The 27499-nt window shown below is 58.3% G+C and overlaps 3 protein-coding genes across 12 annotated transcripts; all 3 read left to right on the top strand.

Annotated features, from left to right (window-relative positions):
* Positions 1–1232: 1232 nt before the first annotated feature.
* Positions 1233–5434, top strand: CD164L2 (CD164 molecule like 2). 3 transcript variants are annotated; one of them, XM_047873778.1, is made up of 6 exons: positions 1233–1378; positions 1843–2010; positions 2111–2182; positions 2789–2833; positions 4408–4552; positions 5106–5434. In XM_047873778.1, the coding sequence occupies exons 1-6, from the start codon at positions 1291–1293 to the stop codon at positions 5110–5112; spliced, it is 525 nt and encodes a 174-aa protein (XP_047729734.1). In that variant the 5' UTR covers positions 1233–1290; the 3' UTR covers positions 5113–5434. The 3 variants fall into 3 exon arrangements, with proteins under 3 accessions (XP_047729734.1, XP_047729733.1, XP_047729736.1); XM_047873777.1 differs by lacking the exon at positions 5106–5434 and adding an exon at positions 4827–5091; XM_047873780.1 differs by lacking the exon at positions 5106–5434 and having other exon boundaries at positions 4408–4556.
* Positions 5435–8724: 3290 nt separating this feature from the next.
* Positions 8725–12755, top strand: FCN3 (ficolin 3). Its single transcript, XM_053447938.1, is given in 9 exon segments — positions 8725–8776; positions 8779–8803; positions 9039–9133; positions 9488–9532; positions 9904–10031; positions 11296–11409; positions 11411–11426; positions 11535–11669; positions 12514–12755. Coding segments are annotated over 9 exon segments (852 nt in total).
* A 1532-nt stretch (positions 12756–14287) lies between these two features.
* Positions 14288–27372, top strand: MAP3K6 (mitogen-activated protein kinase kinase kinase 6). Of its 8 annotated transcripts, none has more exons than XM_047868920.1 (29): positions 14289–15077; positions 16343–16482; positions 16569–16592; positions 16841–17031; positions 17147–17315; positions 17700–17806; positions 18236–18406; positions 18492–18604; positions 19245–19404; positions 19629–19791; positions 19871–19978; positions 20104–20153; positions 20245–20340; positions 20501–20588; positions 20690–20823; positions 21178–21326; positions 21560–21696; positions 23153–23258; positions 23757–23914; positions 24019–24211; positions 24319–24457; positions 24759–24918; positions 25059–25235; positions 25515–25656; positions 25913–26084; positions 26179–26291; positions 26378–26451; positions 26748–26824; positions 26996–27372. In XM_047868920.1, the coding sequence occupies exons 1-29, from the start codon at positions 14735–14737 to the stop codon at positions 27147–27149; spliced, it is 4008 nt and encodes a 1335-aa protein (XP_047724876.1). In that variant the 5' UTR covers positions 14289–14734; the 3' UTR covers positions 27150–27372. The 8 variants fall into 8 exon arrangements, with proteins under 8 accessions (XP_047724879.1, XP_047724876.1, XP_047724878.1 ...); XM_047868922.1 differs by having other exon boundaries at positions 27037–27372; XM_047868921.1 differs by having other exon boundaries at positions 21178–21305.
* Positions 27373–27499: the final 127 nt, after the last annotated feature.

Raw genomic sequence — 27499 nt, forward strand, 5'->3', positions numbered from 1 at the left:
ATCCTGGCCCCCCTCTTTGCAACTATGTGCCCCTGAGCAGGTGATTTTTACTTTTTTTAGTTTATTTGCTTATTTTTAGTAATCGCCACACCCATCGTGGGGCTTGAACTCACGACCCCGAGATCAAGAGCCGCGTGCTCTTCTGCCTGAGCCAGCCAGGTGCCCCTGATTTTACCTCCAAAGCCCACAGATTGGGGATAACAAAACCCATGCCTAGAGGGCAGTTGTGGACATTAGATGAGAAGCTGCAGGTAAAAGCTCTTAGTGGAATGTATATTCTGCTAATAGTAAGAGGTCAAGAGTGTGAAGTATGTATTAGTTACAGGTGGCAGCTGGGGAGGGGGCTGGAGATGGCGCTATGAGACCTGATGGCTTTCAGATGGGAACTAATGGCGGTGGGATGGCCAAAATGGCCCCAGGAGAGGTGGACTAGGGCTCAGGAAGGAACCGGGCCACCGGGGAAGAAGAGGGGGAAAGAGGAAAAGGAGGAGCAGCAGAGAAGGGGCAGGAGAGTGGACGTGAAAGAGGAGGGGGGAAAGAGAGAGAGGAGGTGCCCTCCGAGGAACCTGGGAAGTAGCCGCAGAGGGGGAAGAACCAGAAGAGGCCGGTGCCAGGGCAGGAGTTGAGGCTGAAGGGGAGGCTGTGTAAAGTCCCAACTGTCCTACTAATAATGAGACCAGAGAGTGTGGTGGGTTGGAGGCAGACGTGGGAGGCTGAGGGGCAGAAGAGAGTACGACGCAAGGGGTGAAGCAAGGCGGGCAGCCAGAACCTAGGGGCCCGCTGAAGCCAGTCCCCCAGTCGTGGAGCCTGGTTGGTGGGGTTCACTCGACAAGGCCCGGCCTGCGAGGATGTAATCTGGAGGTGGAATCCAGATTTTGCCACTGTGACCTCCGCCTACCCACTCACCTTTCCTGAGCCTTAGTTTCCTCACCTGTGAAGTAGGGACAATAACTCTCTACCGAGCAGAGTTTTCGTGAAGCCGTTGGTGGGGCCTCCCAGGACCAGGTGTGAGGCTAGCGTTGGATCCCGCCCCCTTTTGCCCGAGCCCCGCCCCAGATCGCCCAACCGAGTTCCACCAGGCCACACCCATCAACCACGCCCCTACCTGGCCCCGCCCCCGACGACCTGGCCCCACCCCGGCCGTGCCAATGGCTCCGCCCCAGAATGACCACGCCCACCTGGCCACGCCCAGGTTGCCCGGGTCTCGCTCCCCACACCCCAGCGGAGCCGAGTCCGGGAGGGACGCATCACACCAGCTCTCTCCGCCGACCCCCAACCCCCGCCCCGCCCATGGCCGCGCCGGGACCCCGCGCCTTACGGGCCGCGCTCTGTGGCGGCTGCTGCTGCCTCCTCCTGTGTGCCCAGCTCGCTGTGGCTGGTAACGCGGACCAGGATCTGGTTGAGGGCCCAGCCCGGGCTGGGGCAGGGGGAGCGTGCCCTTCATCCAGCCGCGTCTTCTGGAGCAGTCTGGCCTGGGGGTGGGGGGCAGGAGGGGACTTTCCAGACGAGTTCGGGGCTCTAGGGGTAGTTGAAGGGGGTTCTAGCCCTGTGTGGAGCTAGGAGTATGTAATAGGCTCCAGGGGTTGGGGGATTAGGGGCTTCAGGTGTGTCTGGGGGCAGCAGTTCTGCACGGATCAGGGAACCCCAGGTGTATGCAAAGGAAGGGGACTCTGGATGAATGTGGGGGAGGTTGTGGGTGTGTGTAGCCATGTGTTTGTGGAAACTCCAGGTGTGTAGTGGGGCTTAGCGGATCCAGGTGAGTGTATGTGTGCAGACCGGGGAGAGCCACGGTAGTGGGGAAGCGGCTGCAGCTCAGTTTCAAGGAGTTGCTCCCACTCCCAGGTAAAGGAGCTCGAGGCTTTGGGCGGGGAGCCCTGCTCCGCATGAACATCCGGCCAGCTGTCCCGGGGGCCTGCAAACAGTTCAAGCTCTGTGAGCATTGTGTGGAGGGGCACAAAGCACACAACCTCTCTGGCTGCGTGTGGGAGCAGTGTCAGCCAGAGGAGCCAGGTATGGAGTTGGGCCCTCCCCAAGTCAAGTGTCCCCAGTTCTGCACCTCAGAGCCTTGGCCGCTCTCCCCAGATCCCGCCCTTACACCTTCTCCCACCAGGACACTGTGTGGCCCGAGCTGAGGTGGTCAAGGAAGGTTGCTCTGTCTACAACCGCTCAGAGTCGTGTCCAGGTAAGAGGACTCCCACTGGCCTAAGTTGGAGAGAGGGGACTACGGTGTCCCCAAGCTAGAGCCTGCCCTTCAGGAAGGAATCGGCCTCTTTCCAGGGTCTCCAGTGACTCCAGGCTCTGGGGGCTTAGGAGTCCTGAAAAGGGACTATATCGTCTGTATCTGGGAGCAGACTGCCCACGAAGTGGGGTCCACTTGCGTTTCTGCCTTTAGCTCACTGAGAAATCCCTTCCCCTTTCTGGCCTGTTTTCCCATCTGAAAATTGGCACAGCCAGAGGGTCCGGGACAGATGTGTAGAGGGGATGGAGGAGTTATCTTGCCTAACTTAAAACACAGGACTTCAGAATCAGAAGTTCAGAAGGGAATGGGGAGGGAGGGCTTGTTGGAGGGGGTGGCATCAGAGATGACCCTTAAAGGTAGAGATGGAGAGAGGCCACTTCTGGTGGAAGAGCTGTGTGAACTAAGGCTTGAAAGTATGTCAGGTGGACCTGGACCCGGACCAGGGAGCCTGATCTGAGTCAGAAGTCCGGCCGTTAGCCTGGGCTGGGGTCTTGGTGGGGGCCAGAGAATGGGAGGGCTGGCTTCGTATGGATTCCCTTGTCTTTCCAGCTGCCCACCACCACCCCACCTATGAACCAAAGACAGTCACAACAGGTAGGTGCTACCTGGGAGAACAGTAGCGGTGGGAGGACTAGAGTTGCCAGCAAAGACAGAGCCGGGCTCAGGCACTACATGCTCTGTGACCTCAGCCCTGTGACTTCTGCTGAGAAGAAGTTTCCACATCTGTAAAATGGGTTGGGTAATCCCTCACAGAGTTGCTGCGAGAATTTTATGAGCAGGTGTACGGCGCCTAGTTCAATGTCTGACACATAGAAACAGTCGGGAAATGATGGTTGCCATCCCTTCTCCCCAACACCAGCAGTTCTGGGAGCTCTGGCTGACTCTCAGAACCTGCCCTTGGTGCTGAAGGGTGTGTGGCTCAGGTTGCCAACGAGGTGCAGCGCAGTGACTGCCTGCCCACTGCAGCCCCCGGGTCCAGAGAGGGTCACAAAGCAGGTTCCTGGCAGAGCGGAAGCAAGAACTCTGCCCCTTGGTTCCCACTGCCCCTCAGGGCCTGGAGGTCACCAGACTTGGTAGGGATGGCTGCAGAGGCTTTTGGTTAATTAAAGCCAGAAACTTGATCTTGGAGGCTGAATTATTGATGGCCCAGCTCCCTCCGGCTGAGCCCCAGATCGGTCTTGGGCAGCCCATTTCTTCCCTCTCCTCCTCCCCCAGTGTCCTTCTCTGGGGCTCCCTGAGCTTGTAGCTGGGACCCCCTTTGCCCTTCCTATTCTCAGGCCCCCTTACACAAGTTATACCCTCCAGGAGGAGGACCCAGCTCCTAGCTGGGCCCCTCTCCAGTGCCCCAGAATGATCTTCTACCTCCAGTCCTGCCCTGCCCTGGCACCTGGCCTAGGGCCTGAAATCGAATCCGCGGTGGGAGTTGATGGCTAACATGGCACAGCTGGGAGCCACCCAGACAGCCTGGCAACCGTGGGCCCTAAGACAGGGCAGGGGAAAGGGTCAGGGGATGCTGTGAGACTGGCTCTGTCTTAACTGTGAGGTGACTGGACAGATCTCACCCTCAGAACCCAGCTTCTCCTTCTGACATACATCGTCTAGTCTCCATGGACCCACTTGGTAGGGTCCCTACCCTTGGAGGGACCCACTTGGGCCTCCCCTTCTTCCTTCTCTAAGGGCTCGGATGTTGGGTGACTCCAGGGTCCGGGGACTTAGGAGTCCTGAAAAGGGACAATATCCTCTGTATCTGGGCTTTGAACCCTGAGACCCGAGGCCAAAAGAAACTCTCAGCTGAAGGGCTCTAGACGCTTAACTTCTGGGTCTATCCTCACCCTGCCGGGCCAGCGTGGGATAGGGGGGCTGGAAGGGAGCTCACTGCTATCAGGACCATGTGATCCTGAGGCCCAGAGAGGACGTGAAAGACATCAAGCCACAGAGCAACTGGGAGCAGAGCCAGGGCTGGAGCCAAGGCCTCACCCTCCCCTGCCCCAGACACTGCCCCTCCCAGCAGGCACTTCCCAACTGCCCACGGGATTGGGCTGAACTTCTGAGCCTACTGTTCAAGGCTCCCATTTTGAGGACTGGGGCCTCCAGGTGCCCTGTGCTGGTTATTGGGGTACGGCTAGGATCCTGGTCCACAGTGGCCTGCTATGACCTGCACCCTGCAGGGAGCCCCCCAGGCCCTGAAGCCCACGGCCCTGGCTTTGATGGGGCCAGCTTCATTGGGGGCGTCGTGCTTGTGCTGAGCCTGCAGGCAGCGGCCTTCTTCGTCTTGCGCTTCCTCAAGGCCAAGGACAGCACCTACCAGACACTGTGAGTACCTGGCCTGCCAGTAGGGTCTCAGCTCACTTCCCCCACCTGACTCTCGCCCTTTAGGTCCCCTTTAAGTGCCAGTGCACTGTCTTCTCAATGGGGCAGCACTAAGGGCAGGGCAGCGTGTTCCCCACATCATCACCCATGGGAGCCACGCTTCTCAACATGTGGGGTTCTCTCTGCCCCTTGCTGGCTGGGGCCAGGACTCAGCCTGGACCCTGTGTCTGAGAGCCCGACTGAGCCCATCTGTCTTTGTCCCTCATGCTGCCAGCAGAGAGGAGAACCAGTAGGTGACGTAGCCCAGGCAAGCCTTCGTTCTGCAGCTCTGGGGCCGCAGGCAGGAGCCTGGGATGTGTGTGCGGTTTGGGTTTCCTCTAAGAAGGGGGGCTGCTCTGAGGCCCCCGTGTGCCGTGTGTGTGTGGTGGGGCGGGTTGCTGCAGCCTCCATTCAAGTGTGCTCTTCCAGCCACTGCCTGCTTCCTGGGGGTGGGGGTCCTCAGCCCGGCTGAGGCAGGGCCACTGCCCTGAGTGCCCTCTCTGTCTGGCCTCTGCAGAATCTGACCCCCTTCAGGCCTGGATTCCACACTGAGGGGAAGGAGGACGAAGAGGCTGCCCTCTCGGCCCCCTTGTAGGTGCCGGGGTGGGAAAAACTTTGGCCACCGATTTCTGGCCCCTGTGGGCATTAAGCAGGCTCAGAGCCTGGCAGCTGACATCCCCGCCTGTCCCGGGCCTGGTACCTGCAGCTGAGAGCATCCTTCACCCACCTCGCATCTTATCCATTATCCCTGTGGGCCCCCTGCCTGGCACGGGGTCTGTGCCTGCCTCTTCCCACCCACCTGGCACTGCCCCCAAATAAAGGAACTCTTTCCAGCACTGTGCTTCACATCCTGTGTCTTGGGCTGTGTGGATTTGTTGGGGTTGGGGTACAGCTGTTGTCCTCTCCTTAATGAGAATTCAACCTTGGACTGTTACTGTCGCCTTTTCAAACATTTTCAAGGGTGCCTGGGTGGCTCAGTCAGTTGAGCGTCTGACTTCAACTCAGGTCATGATCTCACTGCTCGTGAGTTCAAGCCCCACATCAGGCTCTGTGCTGACAGCTCAGAGCCTGGAGCCTGCTTCGGATTCTGTGTCTCCGTCTCTCTCTATCCCTCCCCTGCTCATGCTCTGTCTCTCTCGGTCTCAAAAATAAACATTAAAAAAAATTTTTTTTAAATATGTTCATTTGTTATACGTGTTTAACCCTCTTCCCCCGCCCTTTATAGATGAGTCTGTGGAGGCTCAGAAAGGTAGATACACTTGCTCAAGATCATGCAGTAGGACAGGGGAGAGCTGGGATTTGAATCCAGGTTTTTCTGACTCCAGAATAAGCAGAAGTTCAGAGGCATCTGAACAGAAGTTCAGAGGCATTCCCCCACAGAGGCATCTTCAGGCTCTCTGGGCTCCTAAAGTTAGGTCTCTGCCCCAATGCCAAGGTGGAGATGCCCCTAGGACTCAACAGCCATTTCTGTACTCGTGGCCTTCCTCACTCAGGCCCTCTTGGAAAGCCCCTGCCCTCCCATGCCCACCTCCTCCGCTTCTCTCCCACCCCACTTCACCCCACCCCTGCCCAGAAGTCTTCCCTGACCGATAACATCTCCCACTGCTGGGGCACTTGCTGGAAACAGGGCATGTGGCTAAGAGTCTGACGGTGTTATCTGATTTCATCCCATGATTGTCCCAGGAAGTGGAGTGGAGAGGCCATAGAGGGTGACGGTGGCGAGGTCAGCGGGTGGAGCCTGACTGCTCTGTGTGAACTGGAGGAAGTTATTTCCCAGCCCTGGCCGTGCTTCCCCATCTGTAAAGTGGGGTAACAGCAGTGTCTGTCTCCGTGGGCTCTGGGGAAGATTCGGAGCGGACGCACAAGCTCAATCCGCATTCCAGACGCCATCACCCTACAGCGTTCACGCCACTTCCTGCCCCTGGGCCCGGCCTCCCTGCACTCCATCTGGAAGGGCACTGAGGGACCCTGGGGCCCGCAGCAGTTCTGGCTCCTCCTCGGCCTCACAGAGCGCTCACCTGCCCACTCGTGCCACCATCGACATGCCTAACAGTCACCTCCTCGCCCCTCCCCTTCCACACTTCCACCAAAGCCCCCGTCTCCGACATCAGCCTCCCCTTTGAGCGCCCCTTTCTCAACACTCGGATCTACTTCTTGCTCCCAGCCTGTCTGGCTTTCTCTCTTCTCCAAGCCTTTATACACGAAGTTTCTCCTGCCTGGATCGCCCTCCCTTGGCTTCTCCACCCAGCACTTAGTGCTGGCAGGGATAATGCCCATCCTTTCCAGAGCTGAGGGAGGAAATGCCCCCACCTCCTTCTGATTTTACCATCAGTTAAGGAAATTTCTTTCGGATGTTTGCTTTTTCCAAAGTAGTAAATGCCCGTAAGGAACAAAAGGACGATACAGATTTTTTTTATAGAAAGAGTGAGAAATCCTTTCCCCCTGGTCCCACTCCCCAGAAATAATTATGCTTAACAGCACATTTCAGGGGTAACCTGGGTGGCTCAGTCAGTCAAGCGTCCAGCTCTCGGTTTTGGCTCAGGTCGCTGTCTGATGGTTCCTGAGTTTGAGCCCTGAGTCGGGCTCCCTGCTGACAACGCGGAGCCTGCTTGGGATTCTCTCTCTCTCCCTCTCTCTCTCTCTCTCTCTCTGCCCCTCCCCCCACTCATCCTCTCTCTCTCTCTCTCTCTCTCTCTCTCTCAAAATAAATAAACTTAAAATTTTAAATTATAAATAGCACATGATAAATATACTTGTCTGCAAATCTTGGCACACCTGTGGAAGAATGTGGGGAGGAGAGATCCCTTGAATTGGAATTTCAGGATCTCAGAGTCCATTTCATGGACCCATCCTGTCTGGCAAGCTCGGCCTCCACCTTCTGACACCCGCTTTGTACCCCAGCCCTCCCTGCCCCCACAAGCACTGAGAAGAGAGGGCTTGAGAAGGCTTTCAGGGAAGGTTTGATGAATGAATGAGTGAGTGAAAGAATGGATGAGTGAACGAACAAGCAAATGAGGCTTCTCTCTGCTTTCCTGTCACCTGAGGTCCCTCTCCAACTCAGTCGTCAGTCCTCACATCTGGACTGTGGCTACTGCCCCCTCACTGGCCTCCTAGCCTCCAGACCTGCCCTGCAGTCTGCCCACTCAATGGTCTGCCTATGTTAGTAACTACTTCCTAAGCCCTGCCAAGGGCTCCCCAACAGACTTGAGAGCGCGTATGAAGTCCCTTTGTCAAGAGTACCTCTCTCCCTGGCGGGGCGCTTGGGCGAGATCTCTGTGGGCCCAGGCAGACAAGTGTCAGTGCACAAGCCACGTCCTGCCTCTGGGCCTCATTTTCGCCTTGTTTATTCATTCCTTTAACCAATATTTATTGAGCACCTGCTTTGTGCCAATCATGTAACCCAGGGCCAATAATGACTATGAGCCAAGCTGTGTAAGGACCAGAGGCAACCCACAAACAGCACCCAGCAGGACTTGTGGAATGCAGTAAGTGCCCAACAAATGGTAGCCGTGGTCATTACAAAAAATTTTTTAATGTTTATTTATTTTTGAGAGACAGAATGTGAGCAGGGGAGGGGCAGACAGAGAGGGAGACACAGGATCCGAAGCAGGCTCCAGGCTCTGAGCTGTCAGCACACAGCCCGATGAGGGACTCGAACCCACGAATGGTAAGATCATGACCTGAGCCAAAGTGGGACGCTTAACCGACTGAGCCACCCAGGTGCCCCCAGCCGTGGTCATTCTTAACACTTGACAAGGACCAGGGAAGGACTCCTGGAGGAGATGGTGTTAGGGCTGGATCTTCACCAGACAGGGGGGCGCTTCACAGATAGAGATGGAGAGGAGGGCATTCCAGATGGAAGGCACAGAACGAGCAAAGGTTCAAAGGCAGAAAAGTCCTATGTGAACCCAAAGGTCTGGAGAGACGGCTGCAGAGCCCTGGAGGCCAGGATCAAAAGTTGGACTCCATCCTGGTCCCGGGGGCTGAGGGAAGAAATGCCTCCACCTCCCGCTGGCTCTGACTTGGAGGAGGGGGGTGTCCCTTGGAAGGGACAATGGGAGGAAGTCTTGTTCCATGTTCTCCCACCAGCTTGGCCCCCTTATAAACTGGTATCCTCTGTCTGGGGCACCAGCAAGATGGGCCTACTGTGGACCCCACTCTCCCTTTTGCTCCTCTTGCTTGGGAAGCCTGCCAGGACCACCCCAGCTGCCCAGGTAGCAGCCTAAGATGCTCTTCCCACCCACGCGCCCTCACTCCTTCCCTGGGGGTCCTTCTCCCGCCCAACCTCACAGAGCTGTAATGTATGCAAATTGATGCAAATGGTGCAGCTCTGGAGGCAAGGGTCCTGACAGCTAGAATCTGGGAGACGGAAAGAGAACCGCAGAGGGGCCTGGAAGAGATACACCCGTTCCCCCATGCCCACCCTGTGGCCACCCGGCCCTGCTTCTTCCCCCAGGGGACTGGAAGCCAGCAAAGTGGTCCTCCTGCCCAGTTGTCCTGGAGCCCCAGGAAGTCCCAGAGAGAAAGGAGCTGCAGGCCCTCAAGGTGAGAGATGCCGGGGAGAAGGCAGGGACCCGGGGTGAACTGGGCAGGCTGGGGATCAGCGGTTACTGGTTACTGTCTGTGCTGAGAGGCCATGACCAAGAGGCAAGGAACCTAACGCGTGCCAGGCTGTGGGCTGGATGCCCAGCACCCCAAGTTTGACTCTGTGAGGTAGCTGGTTCTATCCCCAGTTTGCTGAGGGGGGTGTGAGGCTCAGAGATGATAAACTGTGTGCCCACGATCACAGAGCCAGGAAGGACTGCAGCTGGGATTTGACTTCAGCCTCCAAGTCGCTCATTGCCTTTTGGCCCTGGGCATGGGGTGGGACTTAAGGCACCTTGGTCTCTGGGATTTCAGGGCAACCTGGACCACCTGGAAAGATGGGCCCCAAGGGTGAGCCTGGTGGAGTGTGTGGGACCATGGACTTCCTCTTCTTTGTTTCTGTCCCTGGACTAGAGAGGGGTGTCTTTGCTTAGCCATGGTTCAGCAATCCACTATGATTGGCAGGGTGGGTAGAAGGCTGGGAGAAGAGGGGAAGATTAGGAAGGGGCCTGGGCACCCTCCCTTGGGTTTGAGGGCCCTCCCTTGGGAGTACTCAGACCTCAGATCCAACACTCTGTCTTTCCCTGGGGAAAGACTCCCTGTGTAGAGTCCCTCTTCAGGAGCCATCGAGAGGGTTCCTGGGGTCCCACACTTGGCCTGTTCCATTGCCCGCAGGGTGAGGGTTGGGAGATACTGTGGCAACACACCTCAGTCCATCTCTCCTTCCCCAGGCCCCAGAAACTGCCAGGAGCTGCGGAGCCGGGGTGCCACGTTGAGCGGCTGGTACCGTCTATGCCTACTCGAGGGCAGAGCCCTCCCAGTTTTTTGTGACATGGACACCAAAGAGGGTGGCTGGCTGGTGAGTGCCAGGGAGACTCCGGGGCTCAGAGGCCAGGCCCAGTGGGCACTTCTTCCTCTTGGACCCTAGGGGGAGCCAGAGCCCTCTGGAGCTAAAGCATTCCTTCGAGTCCTTCAGGGACCCATGCTTACTGAGCTCCCAGAGGGCCTGAAGCAGTCTGAGAAGGCTCCTCAAAGGAGATGCCATTTGAAAGGGCCTTGAAGGCTGTATAGAAGTTCTCTAGATAGATGCAGAACTGAAGGGCATTCCAAGAAGGAAAGACAAACACACAGGGAGGCAGGAGAACACAAGATGGTTTGAGGAGACCTTGTGAATGAGCTGGGAGCAGATAAGAGGCCAGCTAATGTCTACAGGTGTGGGTCAAGGACAGATTAAGCGCCTCTGCAAAGGCCAGTTCGTGGAGGGCATTGAATGAATAACTGACTGAGGAGCACCAGAGGCATCAGGCAGCCATGAAAGTGTTGTAAACAGGGGAGGGACCTGGTCAGACTTACGTTTTAGGGAAAAGACTCAGGCTGCACCATGGAAGGTGCATGGCAGTGGGGGTAGGATGGAGGCAGGGACACAGGTTAGGAGGAATTCAGGGGCCCCGGGCCACAGTGGAAGGGGAGGTGCTTAGACTGAAGGATATTGAGGAGGGAAACTGCAGGGCCTAAGGGCAGCTTAGCCTGCGGTGGGGACCGAGGGGCATCAGGGTAAGGCCAGGACTCGAGCTTGGGCCTCTGGAGGTGACCTCTCTGCTCTAATATCTCGATTCCCATAGTAAGTTAAGGAGGTTATTTTGACCTGACTTGATCAAATTTGATCCCAGCACGACTGACCGTCCTCTAAGGACAGGGCGGATGTTCCCAATCATTTCAGTCTCCCTGGGACTTGTCAGGCTTTGGCAAGAGGTTGAGTGTCAGTAAAAGTTAGTAAGGGAATGTGGAGTTCATCACTATTCACAGGCAAAGATTGGGGCGCCAGGCTGGCTGAGTCGGTGGAGCGTGCAGCTCTTGATCTTGGGGTCGTGAGTTTGAGCCCCCATTGGGTGTAGAGATTAACCTAAAAAAAATAAAAATCTTTAGAAAATAAAAACAAAAGTCACTTGGACTTACACGTTACTAACAAGCCCCCAATCCAAAGAGGGGGCAGGTGTCCACCCTCCCCTCACAGTGCACCCACTCTCCGCTGCCACAGACCCCCACCCCCACCCCCGGCTTCTCCTCATGACCTGCCCGGCCTGGAGTAATGGCCGCTGAGCTGGCCTTCTCTGCCTCCTTAGGTGTTCCAGAGGCGACAGGATGGGTCCGTGGATTTCTTCCGCTCTTGGTCCGCCTACAAAGCAGGTTTTGGGAGCCAGGAGTCTGAATTCTGACTGGGGAATGAGAATTTGCACCCAGCTCACTGTTCAGGGTAAATTCCCAGCAGGTCCCAGGGAGTTTGGGGGGCATTTCTCTGGCACTCTGAATCCTCACCCTGGATCTGAGGATTCCTCCACCCGTGCCTCCTTCTTCCCTCCAGGTACCTGGGAGCTGCGGGTGGAGTTGGAGGACTTCACTGGCAACCACACCTTTGCCCGCTATGAGGCTTTCCGCCTCCTCGGGGAGGCAGATCACTACCAGCTGGTGCTGGGCAAGTTCTCGGAGGGCACTGCAGGTGAGTGAACCTGAGGTGGGGCCCAGAGCAGGGAAAGAAGGTGAGGGAGGCTGGATCCACTCCCAGTGTGACCACGGCCTCCATCACTGACCCAGGGCAATTTCTTCCCCTCTGCGAGCCTTGGTTTCCTCATCTGAGAAATGGCACCCATGAGACAGAATGGTGCAGGCAGGAGTGAAGAAATTGGGCTCTGGAGGCCAACAGTCGAGTCTGAATCCAGCCCTTTCATTTACTAACAGCGTGACCTTGGGCAAGCTCCTTGCCTGTCAGTTTCCTCCCCTGTCAGTTTCCTCCCCTGTCAGTTTCCTCCCCTGTCAAATGGGCAGAGGCAGGGAGGGAGGATGTGGGAGCCGTCTGAGGCCCTGCTGAGCATCTGCCCTATCTGCTTCAGAAGAGGAAGCAGGGAAGGTTTGGTTTTTTGGTTTTTTGTTTGTTTTTTGTTTTTTTTTTTTTTTTCAGAGAAACAGTGACTGTTGAGGAGAGACTTCAAAGAGGGAAGTGGTTGTGGGGACGTGCCTCAGGATCCCCCTTGCCCGGGCATTGAGAAGTCCCTCCCAGCTCCCCCAGGCAGAGCTGTTCAGGCTGCCGATGGGAGCTGGGGATTCTGGGAGGGAGACAAGGCAGAGGGAGGAGCAAGTGGCCTTGGAGCCGCAGTCCCCAGTTCAAGTCCCAGTACCACCGTGACTAGCCGAGTGACCTTGGGAGAACACTCTGGCTCCTTGGTACTGCTGTTTCCTCCTGGGGCCTGATAATGTCCACGGTGGCTCTGAGGCTCCTGTGAGATCATCTCCTCAAGGGTGCCAGGCATGGTGCCCGGCTCCAAGGTGCCTCCATCCCCTGTCAGGAGACTCCCTGAGCCTCCACAACGGGAAGCCCTTTACCACCTACGATGCTGACCACAATACGAGCAAGAGCAACTGTGCCGTGACTGTCCACGGTGCCTGGTGACACGGATCCTGCTACCAGTCCAATCTCAACAGGCGTTACGCAACGTCTGAGGCCACCGCTCACAAGTATGGCATCGACTGGGCCTCAGGCTGGGGCGTGGGCCACCCTTACCACAAGGTTCACATGATGCTTCGCTAGGACACCGTGGCAGCCAGCACCCTTATCTATCCCGTACAGCTTCCGGACCGAGGGCTACACTCCCCGTTGCCAAATGTCTCTGCTCCCCTGTCCACGTTTAAAAATAAAATCACTTTAACCCTTTCCAGGCTTGCAGGACTCTTCCAGTGACTGGGAAAAACTCAAGAGGGCAGAGCAGACAGTTGGCCAAGTGTCCGACTTCGGCTCACATCATGATCTCAGTTCGTGAGTTCGAGCCCCGCATCGGGCTCTGTGCTGCCAGCTCAGAGCCTGGAGCCTGCTTCAGATTCTCTGTCGCCCTCTCTCTCTCTGCCTCCTCTGCTCGTGCTCTCTCTCTCAAAAATAAACATTTTTAAAAAATTAGATTAAAAAAGAGGGCAGAGCAGAGACACAGGGTGCAGCTCTATTCAAAGAAGATCTTCCAGTCAGGAAGATGGAAGGGTTGGTCTCATAAGGTGGTGAGGCTTCTATCTCTGGAGGTGTGCAAGACGAAGCCAGAGGAGCATTTAAGGGAGGACTCAGAAGGATTCAAGCATCCACTGACAGCACCCTTGCATCCTCTGGGTCCTACGAGTGTACAGTTTTGTGGGGGGATTTGTGCAGTTTTCTCCCCCTGTTGACCCATGCCTGTCCCTTCTAAGTCATCTGTTTTCCACCCCCTCCTCTCTCGGCAGCCAAGTTCTCATTCTCTACTACTTCTTCCCTGTCCCATTCGGGGCTCGTTTGAACTCTGAGTCAAACGAGGGAAGGTCCGTTTTTCTTTCACAGGGTAACAAGGCAGCGAAACAGCAGTTACTGAGTTAGCATTTATTAAGCACTTAATTTGCTAGAGTCACATTCTAGAAAGTGGCAGAGCAACACACAGAGCACAATAACTGCAGTCGGACAGGCAGTCGTGGGCTTGCATTCTGCTCCGTCATGGAACTGAGTGATCTTGGAGACGAAGTCCCCAGTTCCTGATTTCAGAGCCCACTGAGGTTTGCTGCTTCACCAACACCAGGAGGTTAGGGATTTGGGGAGCTGCGCGGGTGTGGCAGGCCAAGGGCTGAGGTTTCGGGTTCTTCTTCGGGTAGGAAGAGAAGTGTGGGTGTGGGGACTCAGGTCCCATGGTCATATTCCGGGTGGAGGTCAAAGGTCAGCAAGGCTCCACAGCAGATTGGATGCTGGGGAAAGCAGCCTCCTGGCAAAAGGCAAAATAAAGCCTGGGCTCAGATGCCAAGTACCATGTTCCTGGCAGGCAAAAGAGCAGGTTTCTCCCATTCTAGTCCCTCTGCCTGCGCAGTGGAGCCCTGGAGAATGTATGTCCTTCACTGTGCTCTGCACACCCTGGTCTTCTCTGGAGATCCATTCATTCCACAGACACCTGCACGGCGCGGAGGGGGGGGGGCAGGGGGGGGCGGGTTCTGAAGTTCACAAGTCCCTCCTAGCCCTTGCCTGGGCACACATCTTAAAAGCTCCTGCCGTGTAGTAGACCACAGTGGTTGGCTGCACAGGGGCACAGGCTGTTCCGGAAGCGGCCAGTCTCAGAGGTTCTGGCGGGAGAGGAGGGAGGGGAGAGGCCAAGTCCCGGGCCGCTAGGGAGCGGCGCTGCCCCAGGGCCGAGGGTGGAGCTTTCCCAGTCGGCCGGGAAAGGGCTGGGCCCGGCCTACATGTGAGGGCAGGAGAGAGCGACGGCGGACTCTTTCCTGCGGAGTCCGGGTGGTGGACACGGCCAGACCGATTCCCGGGACTCCGAGCGGCGGATCACTGGATGCCCCAGATTCTCGGGACTCAATCCCCACTTCAGATCTTCAGGACCTTTGGTCGGAGCCTGGCTTTGGCCCTGGGCTCCAGATTCCCGGAACAGGGCCTCTGACCGACTCTGGGTTTCCAGATTTCGTAGGAGATTCCCAATCCTGAGATCCCTGGATCCGTAGCCACTGGCTCTTGCCCCGCCCCGGGTGCCCAGAGCCGGGCGCCTGACACCGGAGCGCCCCCGCATGGCAGGGCCGTGCCAGCGGTCTGGAGCCCTGGAGCGCGCCGGCAGCTGCTGGCAGGACCCGCTCGCCGAGGCGCTGAGCCGGGGCCGGCCCCCCACCGCGCCCGCCGGCCGGGGCTGCGCGCGAAGCCGGCCGCTCAGCGTGGTTTATGTGCTGACCCGGGAGCCGCAGCCCGGGGTGGAGCCCGAGGCTGGAGCCGAGGCGGAGCCGCTGCCCCTGCGCTGCCTGCGCGAGGCCTGCGCGCAGCTACCCGGGCCGCGACCGCGACCTCAGCTGCGCAGCCTACCCTTCGGGACGCTGGCGTTGGGAGACACCGCGGCGCTGGATTCCTTCTACAACGCGGGTGAGGGCGCGCTGGGGGCGGGGTCAGGAGCCGGGGCGTGGCTTGGGGGTCCCGGGGAGGGCCGAAGGGGGCGTGGTTCGGCGATTCCGGGGAGACCCCCAGATGGGTATGGAGTCTGGGGGGCACAAGGTGAGCTAGGCTGAGGGGTCGAGGTAGGGCCATGATAAAAGTGGAATTTAGGGGATCTGGAGCGCGGCCGGCCTTGGATCGGGGCTTAAAGCACTCTGGAGTCGGCACCATGCCTGGGGTTAGGATTGGGGCGAGGCTGGGAGCGGGACAGAGTGTGGTATCTCAGGAGTGAGGTTGGAGGGCTCAGCCTCAAGACGATCTCACGCGGAGCTCGTGAGGGAGGATCCTGGGAGGTGGAGCTTGGAGTAGGGAAAGGGGCCGTACTTGGGGGGCTGGAGTTCAGGGGAGGTAGCATACTACTTGGGAAGATCGGGCTAGAGAGGCCGAAAGAAAAGCCAAGGGATCCATCGGCGCGGGATTCTGGGCGAGGGGGTTTAGGTTGTGAGGCCCCAGTGGTTGCGAGGTAGTGGGCGGAACTGGAGGCAGGGCTGGGTCGCTCGGGGGCGGGGCCAGACAGGCGGCTATTCCCGCTCTGGTCACCCCTCCCTTCCGCCAACCCAGGCGCCCCGCCCCTGACACTTATTTGTTCATCCAAGAGTCTGGGAACCGAGCTTGCCTGATGGCCCTAAAATCGCAGCCTATAAATGAAGGCTGACGCGACCTCGAGGACACAAAGACACACATACTCTTAGACTCACAAATCGCACATATGTTGATTCACGCAGGCCCTCGCAGCCGCTGTCACTCACAGAGGTAGAAACATTAAGCGATACACACACAGGCACAGCATTGTCTAAACACACTGCTGGTGCCCGCCCCTCTCAAGAGACTGCGTTGAGGACTCAGGGTAGGGGACTTCTGTGTTTGCGCCACACCTTTCGAATGCCTTTCAAATGGCGCGGAACAGTCTGTTGGCTGGTGCACAGCTCCTCTCCTCCATGCTCAGTGCTCACTGGTTCTGAACAGCGGGATGAGGGTCCCAGCCTGTTGAGCCCAATCCTCTCCTGCAACACCACAGATATCATCAGTCCTGTAGAAGAGCTAGAGGGGCCTAGAAGGGGAAAACTGAGACCCAGAGCAAAACGGGACCCTGCGGGAGTCACATGGGAACACCGACCGAGCCAGGGTGGCTCCCCAGGCTCCTTCCCCACCCAGCCAGGCTTCAAGGCTCAGAGCCTCCACCTCTGTGCCCACAGATGTGGTGGTGCTGGAGGTGAGCAGCTCCCTGGCACAGCCCTCCCTGTTCTACCACCTCGGCGTGCGTGAGAGCTTCAGCATGACCAACAACGTGCTCCTCTGCTCCCAGGCTGACCTCCCTGACCTGCAGGCCCTTCGGGTAGGTGGCCAGGTGGCTGGTGGGGGTAGGCACAGGGCCTGGGGTGGTGCCTACCTAGAATACCAGTATCTGACTGTCCCCTGCAGGAGGATGTTTTCCAGAAGAACTCGGTGAGCAGAATCCACCCTTCCCTCCAATGTGCCCTTTGACCTCCACTACCTTTTCTGGCCTCCTCAGTCACCTCTGACCTCACTAGTTCCCCATGTGGGCCTCTGTTCCCTACGGTCAGCCTTCATGAAGTGTGCCCCTTCTCTTTTGTCCCCATCCCCACTGGTGCTGACCTCTGACCACTTCAGTGCCCCTCTCTGACCTGGTGCTGACCCCTGACCTGCACTGATTCCTGCCTCCCTCCCACCAGGATTGTGTTGGCAGCTACACACTGATCCCCTATGTGGTGACAGCCACGGGTCGGGTGCTGTGCGGTGATGCAGGCCTCCTGAGGGGCCTGGCTGATGGGCTGGTACAGGCCGGGGTGGGCACGGAGGCCCTGCTAACACCCCTGGTGGGCCGGCTCGCCCGCCTGCTGGAGGCCACGCCCACGGACTCTTGGTAATGGGGCGCAGAGAGGGCGCAGGAGGTGGAGGCTGGTGAGGGCCCAGTGCGCTGGGGCTGAGGGACAGGCCCCATCATTCTCTCCCCCTCCCTCCTCTGCTGGGGGCGATAGTGGCTACTTCCGGGAGACCATTCGGCAGGACATCCGGCAGGCCCGGGAGCGGTTCTGCGGGCAGCAGCTGCGGCAGGAGCTGGCTCGCCTGCAGCGGAGACTGGACAGCGTGGAGCTGCTGAGCCCGGACATCATCATGAACCTGCTGCTCTCCTACCGCGATGTGCAGGTGTGTGGTGCTCAGAGAGGCAGGCAGGGCAGCGGTATTCCGTGTCAGAGGAGCCCCAGTCCATCCCCGGGCTGTGCCCCTCAGTCACCGGTGGCTTTGAGCCAATTACCTGATGTCTCTGAGCCTCAGTTTCCTTACTTGCGGCCGGGGACGATCATGTCGCTGTCTCCCAGAGCAGCAGGGAAGTTGGGGCACACGGTCGGTTCTCTGTGAAAGGTGTGGGGTCTACACTGCCTCCTGGGCCTTAGGTGTGGTGGGTGGGAAGATGGGGTGTCAGGGATGGGAGGGGACCCCAACTCAAGGTTTTCCTCAGGGTCTGGGGGCCGATGGGACCCCCCCCCCCACAGAGGCCATCGTGCCAGTGTGTGCCGTGCCCTCCCGCAGGACTACTCAGCCATCATCGAGTTGGTGGAGACGCTGCAGGCCTTGCCCACCTGTGACGTGGCCCAGCAACACAACGTCTGCTTCCACTACACGTTCGCCCTCAACCGGTGAGTGGCAGAGCCACGTTCAGGTCATAGCCACTTGAGGACATGGGTCTCTGCCGTGTGACGTCACCGCAGTCTGGGATCAGTGCCATTCAGGGAATTTGCTGACCAGGGTCACACCGAGGTCAAATGGTCCCTGTTGTCCTGTCACTGCTGCCTCTGGGGTGGAGTGGGGTGGGGGTGGCGCTGCTGCCCTTGGAGCGGTCGCAGTTCCCGCCGTCACGCTTCCTCCGAGTCACAGCTGCTAGGAATCACTTCTCTCTGGGATCGTTACTTCTAGAGACGTCCGTGCTGACCAGAGTCACAGCTATTCTGGGTTCATTACCGTCAGGCCTCTGGAAGGGGCCCTGCCGTTCAGGGTCTAGGGGTTCCTGGGTAGAGAGGGGGCGGGGCCATCGGGTAAGTCCCCAGCCTATCTTCCCCTTTCCCTAGGAGGAACAGGCCTGGGGACCGGGAGAAGGCCCTGGCTGTGCTTCTGCCGCTGGTACAGTGTGAGGGCTCCGTGGCACCTGACCTGTACTGCATGTGCGGCCGTGTCTACAAGGACATGTTCTTCAGCTCTGGCTTCCAGGACGCTGGGCATCGGGAGCAAGCCTATCACTGGTAAGGGGCGCCAGTGGGTAGACAGTGGGCTGAAGGACGGGCCTGTGGGCATCAGTCCAGCCCTGAGTCCCCACCCGCACCCCAGGTATCGCAAGGCCTTTGATGTGGAGCCCAGCCTCCACTCGGGCATCAACGCAGCTGTGCTGCTCATCGCTGCCGGGCAGCGCTTTGAGGACTCTGAGGAGCTCCAGCTCATAGGTGAGTCTGTCCTGCACCCCTCCTCCCAGCGGCAGGGCCTCAGAGGGGCCAGGGGAGAGCATGGGCAGAAAGGACACTGGGCCGGAGCTGGGACTGGCCTTGTCCCCTTTTGGACTTATTCTTCCCGAACCCACATCTGGACCCTCATACCTGTCCTGGGCCCTCATGAGCCCTGAACCCACAGGTGTGCCTAAGGCCACACCTGTGTTCCTTATACACTGAATTCTGCACACACTTGTTCCCCAAACCTTCCTTGTGCCGAAGCTCCTACTCCCATCTGAGAGTCCCACTAAAGTTTTCAGTTATTTCTTTTTTTTTTTTTAATAATTTTTAATGTTTATTTATTCTGAGAGAGAGAGAGAGAGAGAGAGAAAATGCACCAGTGGGGAGGGGCAAAGCATCAGAGGGAGAGGGAGTGAGAGATTCCCAAGCAGGTTCCGTGCTATCAGCGCAGAGCCCGATGCAGGGCTCGAGCCCACAAACCGTGAGATCGTGACCCGAGCTGAAATCAAGAGTCGGGCGCTTCACCGCGCCCCTCACCTAGTTCCACCTTCCCGCCCACACGGATGCTGTGGCCCACACCTGGGCTTTGCCCACACCTGCCGCCACACTCCCTAGGACCCGTCCCGCTCTCTCCCAGGCATGAAGCTGGGCTGCCTGCTGGCCCGAAAAGGCTGTGTGGAAAAGATGCAGTATTACTGGGATGTAGGCTTCTACCTGGGAGCTCAGATCCTCGCCAATGACCTCGCCCAGGTGGCGCTGGCTGCAGAGCAGCTGTACAAGCTCAATGCTCCCATATGGTAGGTGGTCCCCTCCACAGTCTTGGCCCGGCCTGGGCTGCCAGCCCCCGCGCTTATGTCCACTAGCATTCCAGCCTGAGCCCTGGAGCCAACGACATGGCCTATTCCAGACCGGTGCCCGCCGTACCCAGTGCCCATGTTCTGGCCTCGTCCAAGCCAGTCTGCTCTCCCTGGCAGTGCCAGCCGGGGCTTGGGCTGAGCTGAGGATGAGGCCGTGCCTGCAGGTACCTGGTGTCCATGATGGAAACCTTCCTGCTGTACCAACACTTCAGACCCACGCTAGAGCCTCTTGAAGGACCCCCGCACCGTGCCCACTTTTGGCTCCGCTTTTTGCTACAGTCCTGTCAGCCACTCAAGACGGCTTGTCCCCAAGGGGACCAGTGCATGGTGAGGCCGCCCAGTGGGAGGGTGGGACTGGGAGAGGGGCAGGCCCCTTCTAACCCAGCCCCTTCCTCATCACCTGCAGGTGCTGGTCCTGGAGATGAACAAGGTGCTGCTGCCTGCGAGGCTCGAGATTCAGGGTGCTGACCCGGTGAGCGCAGTGACCCTGAGCCTGCTGGAGCCCGAAACCGAGGTGAGGTCACTGCTGAGGTCCCCCACCCCTCACTGCTGTGCACCCCTTCTCTAGAACCTTTCTCCCATCCCCAAGCCACTCTTGCAGTCCCCAGCAGCCCCCTCAGACCCACCTTCTTCTCCCAGGACATTCCATCCAGCTGGACCTTCCCAGTGGCCTCCATCTGCGGGGTCAGGTGAGGGGCGAGACCAGGGGCGTCCAGGTTCCCCGGAGGGGCGGCGCTGCCAGCCACCGGGCGCTCACTGGGGATCTTCCTCCCTTCTCAGCACCTCGAAGAGGGACGAGCGCTGCTGCTTCCTCTACGGGCTCCCACCGGCTCAGGACGTGCAGCTGTGCTTCCCCAGCGTAGGGCACTGCCAGTGGTGCGCGCAGCCTCTCGCCTCTCGGAGGGCGGCGGGGGTGGGGCCTGCCAGGGGAGTGAGGGAAAGGAAGGGACATGTCCCCTGGGTGCTCCCGGGCATCGGAGGGGACGGTTCCCGCCCAAGCTACCCCTCCCGTGGGCCTGACCTCCCTCACCCTCAGGTTCTGCAGCCTGATCCAAGCCGTGGTGACGAATCCGGATTCCACGGTGCCCACAGAGGAGGCGGAGGGCGTGGGGGAGGTGCTGGAGGTGAGGAAGGGGGCTGGGAGGGGGGGGAGGAGGAAGGGCCTGGGCCCCTGCTGAGCTCCCATCTCACCAATCCCCCCTGCCCCCCCCCCCCCGCCCCCCAGTTCGATTACGAGTACACGGAGACCGGCGAGCGGCTGGTGCTGGGCAAGGGCACCTACGGGGCGGTGTACGCGGGCCGCGAGCGGCACACACGGGTGCGCATAGCCATTAAGGAGATCCCGGAGCGGGACAGCAGGTGCGGCGTGCGGGGCCGCGCGGGCGGGGCTCGGCGCTCGCTGGGGCCCAGGTGGCCGGGACCACGAGTTGAGGGGGGTCCTGTGGGCGCGACTGTAGGCGCGGGAACCGCGGATGCCCTCCTGGTCGGGCTTACAGATGCCCGGTGGGCCCGGGCCCGTGGGCAGAACGGCAGGGACCAGGAGGGCGGAAGGGTCCGGAGGGGCCTGTGGGCTGGGTGACAGATAGGGTGGGGAAGGTCAGAGAGGGGCGTGTGGTTGGGGCAGGTCCTGGGGGCGTGGCCTGGCTGGTGCTGGAGTTGGGGGAGCGTCTCTGCCCCAAGCTCGCCTGTTGGTCTCTCCCTACCTGCCCCCAGGTTCTCTCAACCCCTGCATGAAGAGATCGCGCTGCACAAACGCCTGCGCCACAAGAACATTGTGCGCTATCTGGGCTCCGCCAGCCAGGGCGGCTACCTCAAGATCTTCATGGAGGAAGTGCCCGGAGGTACCTGCCCTGCGTGGGATGGCAAGTGGAACTGGAAGTGTGGGGCATGGGGATGGAGCCAGGGAGGGGTGGGAAACCCTTGGGGAAGATGAATCCTAGCGTGTGTGGGTGGCGTAGCCTGGCATTAGCTGACACAGTGCGGCTGGGTGGTGATGGAGTCTGGGTCATGGCATGGGTGTGCCCCGGCCTTGAGCAGAGAGCTGAGGGCGGGAGTAAGTGGGCGCCAGTGATGACCTCGGATTGCTTCTGCCCAGGCAGCCTGTCCTCCTTGCTGCGGTCAGTGTGGGGACCCCTGCAGGACAACGAGAGCACCATCAGTTTCTACACCCGCCAGATCCTGCAGGGACTCAGCTACCTGCATGACAACCGCATTGTGCATCGAGACATCAAGGTAAGCAGGGCGCCTGGGTGGCTCAGTAGGTTAAAGCATCCGACTCGTGGTTTCAGCTCAGGTCGTGATCTCACGGGTTCGCTGTCAGCGAAGAGCCTGCTTGGAATTCTCTCTCTCTCTCTCTCTCTCTCTGCCCTTCCCCCTGCTCATGTGCACGTGCTCTCTCTCAAAATAAATAAATAACCATTTAAAAAGAGGGAGCGCGCCTGAGTGGACAGTCAAGCGTCCAAATCTTGATTTTGACTCAGGTCATGATCTCATGGTTTGTGAGTTTGAGCCCCGCATTGGACTCAGCGCCGATGCGCAGAGCCTGCTTGGGATTCTCTCTCTCTCTCTCTCTCTCTCTCTGCCCTTCCCCTGCTCTCATTCTCTCTCAAAATAAATTAAAAAATAATTTTTTAATAAAAAAAATTAAATTAGGGGCACCCGGGTGGCTCAGCCGGTTGAGCGTCTGACTTCAGCTCAGGTGATGATCTCATGGTTCGTGGGTTCGAGCCCCACGTTGGGCTCTGTGCTGACAGCTCAGAACCTAGAGCCTGCTTCAGATTGTGTCTTCCTCTCTCTCTCTGCCCCTCCCCCACTTGCACTCTGTCTCTCTCTCTTAAAAAAATAAATATAAAAAATTTTTAATAAAAAAATTAAATTAAAAAGAGAGAGAGCGACATCAGAGTAAGCCCTGTAGAAGCAAAAATAAGATAAAAACAGAGAGGGAAGCAAACCATCAGAGACTCTTAAATACAGAGAACAAACTGAGGGTTGCTGGAGGGGTGTTGGGTGGGGGGATGGGCTAAATGGGCGATGGGCATTAAGGAGGGCACTTGTTGGGATGAGCACTGGGGGTTATATGTAAGTGATGAATCACTAAGTTCTATTCCTGAGATCATTTAAAAAAAAGAGAGTATGAGGGAATCCTTTGGGGGTAATGGAAATGTTCAATATTATTATTTTGGTTGTGGTTATACAATTGTATAGATTTGTCCAAGCCATTTGACTTATGCTCTGAAAATGGTAAAATTGCTGTATGTAAATTATATCCTTGGCTTTTATTATAAAGTAATTATAAAGCTGACTTTTAAAAAAGCATAATCATCATAATAATTTTTAAAAATGAAAAAAGGTAAGCCCTGTAGCTGGCCTACCCTGGCTCACTGGTGAAGGGGGACAGGAGGAGATACGGCTCCAGACAGAGGCTGACAGTTTAAATTAAGAGTGCAGACCCCTTTGCAAAGGGTGGGGAATTTAATCAAGGAGGCTCCCTAGGGAAGGAAAGAACTTCAGACCTGAAGGCAAACCAGGTGCCAGGTCCCAGGAGTCATAAGTGGGATCGAAGAGGGAGGAGGCCGATAGAGGTGGGGTCAGGCTGGGATTCTAGGAGATGGGATCCCAGGATAGGGTCCGGTTTTGCCATCAGAAGCCCAGCCTGATGTGCACTGAGCACAATGTCTACTCTACTTAGGGGGACAATGTACTGATCAACACCTTCAGTGGGCTGCTCAAGATTTCTGATTTCGGCACGTCCAAGAGGCTGGCAGGCATCACACCCTGCACTGAGACCTTCACAGGTAGTGGGGTGTGGGGTGGTGAGTGGGGTGCTGACCTAGGACAGAAGAACTCTTAAGACCTTTCAGGGAATGGTGTTTCTCCTGGCCACGGAGTTAGAGCCCTAATGGGGGATGTAACCCAGGGCTGGTGATTGAGCCAGAGGTGAGGTGATAGAATCTAGAACTGGAGCTCGGATAGCTGATGATGGTGAATTTAAGTGCCTGAAATGGAGCTCAGAAATGTCGATGCGGGCTAAAGTGTGTGACAGAGTTCAGAGTGGATGATGCTGTCCAGGATATATGATGGAACCTCCAGGGGGTGAAGGAGTCAGAATATGATAGAGCCTAGGATGAGTGAGGGAACTCAGGACAGGTGTTTGACCACCAGGGTAGGTGATGGGAACTGTTTGGATGATAGAATTCACTGTGGGCGCAGGTGGCCAGAGGATGATAGAGCCCCCTGCCATCCCCGCAGTGATCAAGCCTAGGTGAGCCCTATTGCTACTGCTCCTGCCCTAGGGACCCTACAGTATATGGCCCCAGAAATCATTGACCAGGGCCCACGAGGGTATGGGAAGGCAGCTGACATCTGGTCACTGGGCTGCACTGTTATCGAGATGGCCACAGGTCGCCCACCCTTCCATGAGCTAGGGAGCCCGCAAGCCGCCATGTTTCAGGTGAGACCCCCCCCATGGCCTGGCTCATGAGGTCGGGTGGGGACAGACTGGGCCCTGAACACCTCTAAACTTGACCTTTGTCTACCCTCCCCGACCCTTCCCAGGTGGGCATGTACAAGGTGCATCCGCCAATGCCCACTTCTCTGTCAGCGGAGGCCCAAACCTTCCTTCTCCGAACTTTTGAGCCAGACCCCCGTCTCCGAGCCAGTGCTCAGGCACTGCTGGGGGACCCCTTCCTGCAGCCTGGGAAGAGGAGCCGCAGCCCTGGCTCCCCCAGACCCGCACCGCGGCCCTCAGGTACTACACAAGTGGAGGGAGGGGGCACGCTGGGGTGAGGGCAGAGGAGCTGTGGAGGTGACAAGACTGAACGGGGGCCCATGCTGACAGCCATGTCCCTCCCTCAGATGCCCCTTCAGCCAGCCCCACTCCGTCGGCCGACTCGACCACCCAGTCCCAGACATTCCCGTGCCCACAGGCACCCTTTCAGCATCCACCGAGTCCGCCCAAGCGCTGCCTCAGTTATGGAGACACCAGCCAGCTCCGGTGAGAGCCCAGGGTCTTGAGAGTGACTTTGCCTCATCTGGGTTTGCCCTTGTACTCCCTCCAGAAGAAGCCCCCCACCCCGCCCGGCCTTGGCACCTCCAGCCACCTGCAAGGATGGCATTTGGTGCCCCCTCCCAGATGCTCTGACTTCTATTTATTGTGCCGCCTCAGTGCCAGGCTTATCTCTTGTATCCCTGTGAGGTAGGCATAAAAATACAAGAGCCAGGATTCAAACCCTGGGGTGGAGGTGGCTGGCCGGTGTTGCTGCCCGCCCTCCACCGGCAGCTCCCCATTACACTAGGGTGCCTGAGGAACCCGGGGCGGAGGAGCCCACGTCCCCCGAGGAGAGTTCTGGGCTGAGCCTGCTGCACCAGGAGAGCAAGCGCAGGGCCATGCTGGCCTCGGTGCTGGAGCAGGAGCTGCCCACGCTGGCGGAGAATCTGCGCCTGAAGCAGGAACAGGTGGGTGCGGCCGCCCCAGCGCTCCCTGGCGGTCGAGCGCGGACGGGAAGCCTGCTGACCGCCTCCCTCACTCCTCCACCCACCGGCAACTCTCTTGACTCAGGCGGCAACACCCACTGACAACCCCTCTTCCTTCTCAGGGTCCCCGTCTGGGCAGGAATCATGTGGAACAGCTGCTGCGCTGCCTCGCCGCGCACATCCACACGCCCAACCGTCGGCAGCTGGCCCAGGAGCTGCGGGCGCTGCAAGGGCAGCTGCGGGCCCAAGGCCTCGGGCCGGCGCTTCTGCACGGACCGCTCTTCGCCTTCCCGGATGCGGTGAGGGAGCTTTCTTGAAGTTAGGGCTGCCTAATAAGAGGTAGTGAGTTCCCTGTGCCTGGGAATGTGCAAGGACTTGGTGTTGCAAGGTTGCATGTCCTCCCTGTGAAGATAGAGCCCGCAGGAAAAGGACATCTATCCAGTTCTAACTTCCCAGCCCCTCCCTCGGCCCCAAGTCCGCCTACCCGACTAGCCTTTGGCAGAAGGCTTTCTAGGGCTTTCCAACTCGAGCCCCACCTCTATCTGAGACTCAGCCAAGCGCCCTTTCTCCCTCTCCAGGTGAAGCAGATCCTCCGCAGGCGCCATATCCGCCCACACTGGATGTTCGTACTAGACTCGCTGCTCAGCCGAGCTGTACGGGTAGCCCTGGCTGTCTTGGGCCCAGGCGGGCCGATTGGAGCTGGTCGGCTGGCCAGCGAGGGTAAAACCCCTTCGGGGGCGTGACGAGCACAAATGGGGCCGGGAGGGGGCGTGGCCCGTAGGGGTTAGGCTCTGCAGGGGCGGAAAGGAACGGGTGGGGCGTGGCCAAACGGGCCTATCCCAGACTGGCACTGCCTGGCGGGTACCCAGCGCCTTGGCGCCTTGCGCCTTACCCCCAGTGTTTGGGGATGTGTTTGGGGATCCCAGATGGGCGTTCCCTCCCTGCCTGACCTCACCCCAGTCACTTGGCTTGGCAGAGGTGGAGACGGAGGCGGTCCCACCGAGGTCAGAGGAGTCAAGTAAAGAAGAGGAACCCCAGTCCAAGCAGCAGGAAACCTTGGTCCAGTTGAGCCGGCTCCCTGGGGAACCAGAGCAGGGATCCCCGCCCCTGATGGTGCAGCTGAGCCTCTTGCGAGCAGAAACTGACAGGTAAAGCCCCTGGGCCTTGTCCATCCCCTCTGAGCCAGCTTCACCCTCATTCCTCCGGCTATTCTACTCTCCCAGCCTCTGCATTCTCCAACAGGCTTCGAGATGTCCTGGCTGAGAAGGAGCGGGAGTGCCAGGCCCTGGTGCAACAAGCTCTACAGCAGGTCAGCGGGAAGGCAGGGATCTTTGCCCCGGCCTCTGAGCCCCCAGGTGAGCTGGTGAACACTAGCTGTGAGTGTGAGGCAGCTTCTGGCAGGAAGTACCCCTGGATTCACCACCTGACTCCTCCTTGACAGCTGCTCTCACAGTGGATCAGGGCCTGGTGCAGTGGCTACAGGAACTGAATGTGGATTCAGGCACCATCCAGATGGTGAGGGGGAGAGTGCTGGTCATCCTTGACCCCCACCGACCAAAGACTCCACCTCTGCCCATCTTTCAGCTCTTCTCACTTCCCCTCTCTCTTCCCCTCACACAGAGAATTCACTGTGGGAAGAGCACTTAGTATACCCCCCCACCATGGTACAGATGAGAAAACTGCGGCCCCGAAAGGGGTATTTGCCCTAGCATATTGGTGGTACTACATAGCTAGTACCTGAGTCTCTGAACACATCTTTCTCTGATTTTTTCTTCCACTGTTTTTGCATCTGGGTCTCTGTCCGCAACCAGCTGCTGAACCACAGTTTCACCCTCCATACCCTATTGACCTGTGCCACTCGAGATGACCTCATCTACACCCACATCAGGTATGTCCTGGGCCCTCCAAGGATGACCCATGCAAATGGCTTCTTGTTGGTCAGATCCTGACCCCCAGCTACATGCCTGCCTGGATTCCTCCCTGGAAATTACAGGGAAACCAGTGTCCTCTGGGGACAGAGAGGGCATCAGGCAGACAGTGGGTATTAGAGAGGGCCCAGGACCTTATTCTGGCAAGCCACATTGAGCCTGCTATCCCCAGGGGAGGGATGGTATGCCGCATCTGGAGAGCCATCTTGGCACAGCGAGCAGGATCCACGCCGGTTACCCCTGGCCCCCAAGAGGCTGAATGAGAGCTCAGAGACAAGAGGCTAGACCCAAGGATGGATGAATGGAGAAGACACGAGAAGCTTCTGATATACCTGCCCCAGGACTCAGGGTCAACTGGAGGAGGCCAGGTGGATGGGGGGCAGGGTAGGGCCCAGGCCTAGCCCCAGTGGGCAGAATCAACCATAGAGATGCCCCAAGCATATCAAGTACCGCCAGGCAAAGACTATTAAACAGAACACCTGTGTATGCTTGGGCCTTGGCAACTTCCGAAGTAAGGGATGGGGGCAGGGGCTCCTGGGAGCAGCTCCCTAAGGTCTTTCCGTCTGAGTCTAAAGTTCCTTCACCTGTTCTCCTTCACTTACCATCACCCTTTCCCGACATCACCCTCACCCCCA

Source organism: Prionailurus viverrinus, chromosome C1, assembly GCF_022837055.1.
Source record: "Prionailurus viverrinus isolate Anna chromosome C1, UM_Priviv_1.0, whole genome shotgun sequence".
NCBI classification, from domain to species: Eukaryota; Metazoa; Chordata; class Mammalia; order Carnivora; family Felidae; genus Prionailurus; species Prionailurus viverrinus.

Bases quoted from the DNA above. Each gene is read 5' to 3' on its own strand.
- MAP3K6 (XM_047868920.1), top strand. From the start codon at position 14,735: ATGGCAGGGCCGTGCCAGCGGTCTGGAGCCCTGGAGCGCGCCGGCAGC. The intron at 17,316-17,699 runs GTGTGTGGTGCT...GCCCTCCCGCAG, and splicing joins TCTCCTACCGCGATGTGCAG to GACTACTCAGCCATCATCGA. The intron at 19,979-20,103 runs GTGAGGTCACTG...TTCTTCTCCCAG, and splicing joins TGCTGGAGCCCGAAACCGAG to GACATTCCATCCAGCTGGAC.
- CD164L2 (XM_047873777.1), top strand. From the start codon at position 1,291: ATGGCCGCGCCGGGACCCCGCGCCTTACGGGCCGCGCTCTGTGGCGGC. The intron at 1,379-1,842 runs GTAACGCGGACC...TCCCACTCCCAG, and splicing joins TGCCCAGCTCGCTGTGGCTG to GTAAAGGAGCTCGAGGCTTT. The intron at 2,011-2,110 runs GTATGGAGTTGG...TTCTCCCACCAG, and splicing joins GTGTCAGCCAGAGGAGCCAG to GACACTGTGTGGCCCGAGCT.